General features: G+C 34.7%; 1 protein-coding gene across 2 annotated transcripts in view; it reads right to left on the reverse strand.

The window, feature by feature from the left end:
• Positions 1 to 797: 797 nt before the first annotated feature.
• FILIP1 (filamin A interacting protein 1) overlaps positions 798 to 6888 on the reverse strand; it is a 203318-nt gene continuing 197227 nt past the window's right edge. The window contains exon 7 of one of the 2 annotated variants that reach the window (XM_017881125.1): positions 798 to 1859. In XM_017881125.1, coding sequence (XP_017736614.1) covers positions 1819 to 1859 — 41 coding nt within the window. In that variant the 3' untranslated portion in view covers positions 798 to 1818. The remainder of the gene's footprint in view (positions 1860 to 6888) is intronic. The other variant, XM_017881124.1, reaches the window with a different exon arrangement.

Here is a 6888-nt window from a genome sequence, read left to right on the forward strand (position 1 = left end):
TTGAAAATGATTTGCCAATTTCCCAAGGTGTACCTTAAAACCTTCCAGGATTAGGTAGGGGAGGAAATCCAGCATTAATTTTTCTATTCCAGAGACTCGGTTTGGATGCCCGTGTGTGGGCTTCTAAAGCTGAGCACAACCTGTGGACTAGAGAAATGGGCCAGCAGTCCTCCTTGTGTGGCTTTTAGTTATCCTTGTGACACTCGGAAGCATGCTGTCTTTAATTTCAGTAAAGTTACATGATAAATGATTTCCACATTCAGAAACTGATGTGTCAACTCTAATTTATCTTTAAAGTTATCTTTAAAGACCTTAATAAAACATGTCCATATTAACAGTCTTTAAAAAAAAAAAGTATATTACCAGAGTTTCAAGTTTGGACTTTAGATGCACATTTTCACATAAAACTAAATTCAACAGTAGCTCTGACATTGAGATTTCAGTAATGCATGTTGTGCTTTTTATCTTCAAAGAATATATTCTCTAACCTACCTGTAGTTATGAAAGTCTTTCAAAATCAAGGGGAAAATTTATCGATCCTGAGATTTCTTGTACTACTTTTCTTTCTGGATTTTGGGGTTTTTGTGTGTGTGTGTGTGTGTATGGGTTTGTCTTTGTTTTGAGACCGAGTCTCATTCTGTCACCCAGACTGGAGTGCAGTGACACAATCATGGCTCACTGCAGCCTCCATCTCCTGGGCTCAAGTGATCCTCCCACCTCAGCCTCCCAAGTAGCTAGGACTACAGGCAGGAGCAACCAGGCCCAGCTACCTTTTTTTTTTTTTTTTTTTTTTTTTTTTAAGTAACTCTCACTGTGTTGCCCAGGCTGATCCTGAACTCCTGGGTTTAAGCGATTCTCCCACCTTGGCCTCCCAAAGTGCCAGGATTACAGGCATGACCCACCGTGCCCAGTCTTATTTTTTTAAAAGATACTGACATTTTAGGTCTGTTTTATATTCAAGTTTTGGTTGGATTAGATTGTGAGAACTAGCTTTATTTCACAGTCCTTATTATAAGTCTTATACATACAAGTAAATAATTCAATCAGAAGTGTAATTGAACTGTCAGTCGAAGCTGTTCTTATTACCCTCACTGGTTAAACTGGTACATCTCCTTTTATGAATTTGTTCTATATAAAATCAATTCATCCAAGGTTTTGGCCCAGAACACCAGAAAGAGCAACTATAGAAACTGATTTTTAGTATTTAAAATTAGGCTTTTAAGTCAGAGCATTATTTGTTAGTATTGAACCATGATCAGAACCATAGCATTGTACAAGCGATAGTAAAACTTCTTCCAGAATCTCCTGCTTCTAAGTTTTACCTCTTGAATTTACCTCAGGAAATATACTTGTACTTCCTTTTTTTCAGAATTAACAAATTGATAAAAAGAAAATAATTATAGGTTACCATTTTGAATGCAACAATACCAACACTTTGAAGAACTGACAGTGTATTCTGTAGATATATGTGCCAGAGACTACAAAAAAGGGAAACGCTTTAGGAAAAAAATTACATTACAAAATGTATTATAAAAAATAAGTTATACATCATGTGCCCATAGACCTGAAAGCTTTGCAAAAAGAAATTTCTTTTGGCACATAGATTGAATTGCTTTCTTGCTACATATTTTCATATTATCAGCAAGGCCATTTTCAGCTTTCACATTATATCCTTAAAAAAAAAAAAATCACTGGAAGTAGTAAAATATTTCCAGTAGTGATCAGTAGCATGGAGGACCTTAGTCATGATTGAGGGCTGTCCATTCAATAGGGATTCAGAGGTCATACACACACCCAGTATGTGCTTGGTTTACCATTTCATCTGGAGTTCGTTCGTAACTGGTGAATGATGATGCTTTCTATAAAGAGAAAAAAGACATGGCATTTTCAGTTAAACTGAAACTGAGAATCAAGCTACGTCATTTCACTAAAAGATCATAAATGTTAAATAACAAAACAAACAAAAACTGGTACATGAGGCTAAAAGACGCTCCTGCATTACTATTCTTGGGCAATGTCTTTATATTGGCATATGTACTTTACCTCGAAATTTCTTAAATCCCTTTAGAAACTACCTCTAATGTTCTGACAATAGTAGATTAGTTTTAACCAAGGTAAGAACTGAAAACAAAGATAGTAATTGCTATATACAAACCCCATAATGAGAAACCAGACTATTTCCTAGAAGTAACTAATCTTCCAGCCAAACTTTCTGTTCTGAACAATATTTATACCCCTTCAATTTCTTTGTGTGTGTGTGTGTATTAGAGTTTTAATAAGGAGATATTATTTCTAAGAAGTCAATAAATATAGGTGACTCACTTTTTTCTCTGACTGCTGCTTTTTTGCATAACTATATGTTTATTATTATTATTTTTTTTTTTTTTTTTTGAGATTGGGTCTCGCTCTGTCGCCCAGGCTGGAGTGCAGTGGCGCAATCTTGGCTCACTGCAAGCTCTGCCTCCCAGGTTCACACCATTCTGCCTCAGCCTCCCGAATAGCTGGGACTACAGGCATCTGCCACCATGCCTGGCTAATTTTTTGTATTAGAGTAGAGACGGGGTTTCACCGTGTTAGTCAGGATGGTCTTAATCTCCTGACCTCGTGATCTGCCTGCCTCGGCCCCCCTATATGTTTTAAAATATAAATTTATTCTTATAAAAATAAATTTAAACTAGATGGAGATAGTAATTACAATAGTCCAGCACATTATGGATAATTAATATTTATATTTATTCAGCTGGTTTTTCTTTTATAGTAACCTTTATGCTTTCATGAACATGTATCAGTATGACTCATTTCATTCATTTATTGAGGCTGTATACTGTGCTAGGTAGGCATGGAACTACATGTATGACCAAATGAGACAGATTCCTAACATCACTGAGATTATACACAGCAGAGGAAAGAAAATTTTCAAACCTCAAATAGTTTCTTCACCTGAAAAATTTATTATTAATACTTCCTTGTCAACATATGGTATATGTTGTGAGTACAGAAACTTATGTCAGGGTTTATCAATAACATGAAGAAATTTCTACCTATTATTTTCACATTAATCTCAAGTACCTAGTATTTAAGTTTTATTTTTACTTATGTAGTTAGTATGTAAGTAAACATTAATTAAATCATATTATGCCATAGACTTTTAGGTTCATAGTAATTACACACAGTGCATGACTATCTGCCAAAAAGAAAATGTTTTCTTAATTTGGTGTCGTTAACTTTACCTCATGATGACCAATAGGTGGAGCTATTTCCATTTTGTCCCTCAGGCTTTTGGCTTGAATTTGAGGTAGATAAGAAAGCCAAGTAAGATGAAATACAGAATGTCTTATATACCTAAGAATATTTAGCTATGAAGGTTTTCTGAAGCTCTTAAGACATACATACTATATTGTACTATGCCAGAAGCCTGAAATGTTCCAGCTTCAACCTCTTTAAATGCCTAAAAATATATCAAAATATTCAGGCAAAAAAATTTAAATATGAATTAAATAATATGTAGTTAAAATTAGCATCCAAAATTAAAATGATGTTTCTCACTACTTTAAAAAAAAAAAAATTCTGCAGTAGATTCCAAGTAGTAAAAAGACCCACGTCTCAAATCTCCCTGGTAAAATTAAAGTATCTCCAATTTCCTTCCCTTAAGAAAGCATAGATAGAGTGAAATCAGAATTGTTCTTATTGTGGATGTAATTCAGAAATCTTTTGCCTTTGCTTCTACGGTACAAAATAAGGGTATTAGAGAGCATCTCAAAAATCCCTTTAAGGGTTAACATTTTGTATTACTACAATACCTTCTTTCTCCTTCAGTGTGCAGCAGTGGAAATTTACAAAATACTAGGATTAAGGCAATTTAGAGTTGTCTTGTCTTAATCCTAGCATTTTGCACAACTTAGTTGCCTTGTCTTAATCCTAGCATTTCAAAATCTCCATCATAGTAATAAGGGTCCGTACACAGAAGAAGCAATGTCTTGGTGCACCAAAACATTTAATTACTGTATTTAAATTAGCAAACTCATAATCCTTGCATGCTGTGTATGCTAATGCTATTAATCAGATTGTGTTATTAAATCAAATGTCTCAGAAACATTTGATAATGCTAAATAAGAGTTTATCTTATATAAATTGTACTTTAATAAAAGGTGGTATTTAATATTTATGTACATAAACTTTATTTAAATGAATACAATTAAGCTCCAAATTATGTTGTTTATATGGAGATACACTTCATTTTATTTCTAGAGATACTGAAATAAAATCTATATGATATTGGCTCTATTAATTGAAACTTATTAAACAGATTTACTAAATCTATAGTTGCTTATTAGCTATGTTTTCCCCAAGTCTCAACTGAACTTACTCAAGTAAGAATCACCCAGCCAATACACAAAATTGTGAGAAATTTTTAAAATGTTGCTTTAAAGCTGGGCTTGGTGGCTCACGCCTGTAATCCCAGCACTTTGGGATGATGAAGCGGGTGGATCACTTGAGGTCAGGAGTTCAAGACCAGTCTGGCCAACATGGTGAAACCCCATCTCTACTAAAAATACAAGAAATTAGTTGGGCACAGTGGCATGCACCTGTAATCCCAGTTACTCTGGAGGCTGAGGCGGGAGAATAGCTTGAACCCAGGAGGCAGAAGTTGCAGTGAGCCAAGATGGCACCACTGCACTCCAGCCTAGATGACAGAGCGAGACTCAGTCTCAAAAAAAATATATTGCTTTAAGCCATTACATTTTGAAGTAACTCATTATACAGTCAAATTGTCTGAGGTACATGCAGTCCATGTTGCCAGCAAAAAAAAAATTAAATACATTTTTAAAAATTAGTGCTTTAGGGATTAATGCCATTCTTTGTGTAAAAAAAAGAGAGACTTGATTTCCCAAGTCTCTTCCTGTCTTTTTATATATAGTACAATAAAATAATGTTATAAATCTTATTGAAGTTACAGATTCAGTGAGCAAATTTTATTCCATCTCCTACTGTCTTCATTTCATCCCAGAACAAGATTCAAATATAGGTCATTTGGGGCCTCTAAAATAACCTCAGTAAAATCAGGTATAATTTTTCATAACATTTCTTCTTACAGATCACAATTTTGCACAACCATCATAATTTTTCTTCTTACAGATACCACTTTTCTGACAATAGTGATTTGGAGAGCACTTTATAGGCAGATTGGAACCAAAGACCATAGGTATTTACCACCTCTGTCAGCAAACTCAAAATAGCAAAGCACTTAAATTTGGGGCCCTCTGATATGAAGATGTTTAGTAACATAATTTCCTTTTTTTCCTAATTGAAAGTTTAAAAAACTCTAAATTTCAATGAACATATACATATGAGACACTGAATTTTATATATTTTGACATTAATGGCTTATAAAGTGTACTTAGAGACAATTTCCCCTATATGTTTCTCTCTAGTGTTACCTTGATTTTTTTTTCTTTAAAAAAACTTCAGGTAACACATTAAATACATTATTTGTTATTATGACATTATTGTGAAATGCTGTAGTTTTTATTAAGTCTTTTAGTACACTAGCTATTGGATAACTTCCTGGAAAGGAAGTTAACATGTTATCAATTCCTAATTACACTTGATTTCTGAGCTTACTAAATATGTATCCTCCTTGTGTGGTATCCCAAAACTACTAGCCAGTCATATGACTTGAGATCCAAAGCTGTATGCATGAGAGAGGATTTGGGGAGACATTTGGGGGAGAATGTCTCCTGAGTGCAGAGTGAGGCAACCTCACAACAAATTAGAATTCTGTTTCCTCCCAGGAGGTCTCCTTGGCTGTAGAGTGGGAAAGATGTACTCCCTAAAAAACCAATACCTCCCTCCGAAGTAATTCATGTTTATACACTGCCAAACACTGCAAAGGAACACTTGAGCTCTAAATTAAAAACAAACAAACAAAAAATTCTTCTCTAGCAAATAAAGCCACATCACTTTAATAACTAGCCTCTAAGTTCACATACTAAAGACAAAACATATCAGAAATTCAACTTATAACAAGACGTTACATCAGCAAAGGAGGACTGCTTTATCCACAGGAAGCTGTACACCAAGTTACAGAACAAAAACATGTCCTCTTGGATTTTGCATCAATTTGCCTATATATAGCCTGCTTCCCATGTTCTATGGCCCCCTACCCACCAGGGGCTCTGCCCAGAGGTACCAGGTTAGGGCTGTGCTATTCTTCCCCTCCCCCGACCAACTACCAAACATCAGCTTTGAACCTACTGGCCTCAGAACAACTTGTCAAGTGCAAAAATGCCCTACATTCTACATACCTTTTATAAGTACTTAGATATGATTTACTTTTAAGTTTCTCATTTTCATAAACTGCTTCAGGGTTCAATCCTGTTATTATCACATTCAGAAATTAATCAGAGTTCTGTTAAAACATCTGTTTTAAATAGGAAGTTCAAGAAACTTCCTCTCTTGATTTGGACTTGTATTCGTCTTTTGGATTCAGATCAGCTAATTAAAAATACTTCCGATAATAGGTTCTGTCATTTGCTCTAGGAAACTTTTGAACCAGATAATACAAACTCCCTTGGGAGTTCTCAAACACCTAATAGTTTATTTGCTTCCTTCCAGCAGGTTTCCCACTCTGCCATCAGCCCAAATTATCCCCTTACCTCCCCAGGATGCAGAAGTCACCAATAATCACAGTCATAACTGATAAATTCTTTTTTGGCAAGCTAATTTCTTATCTCCAGCATAGATTGCTGTTTTACAGATACAAGCAAATTTGAATTAGTTCCCATATGTAACATTAACTATAAATAAAAACTAAGTAATGGAAAAATAGGAAAGTATCTGAGCAAAGCATGCAGAGGTTCTCCTTTTTTTTTTTTTTTTTTTTTTTTT

This window comes from Rhinopithecus bieti, unplaced genomic scaffold (genome assembly GCF_001698545.2).
Source record: "Rhinopithecus bieti isolate Rb0 unplaced genomic scaffold, ASM169854v2 scaffold_12476, whole genome shotgun sequence".
Classification (NCBI taxonomy): domain Eukaryota; kingdom Metazoa; phylum Chordata; class Mammalia; order Primates; family Cercopithecidae; genus Rhinopithecus; species Rhinopithecus bieti.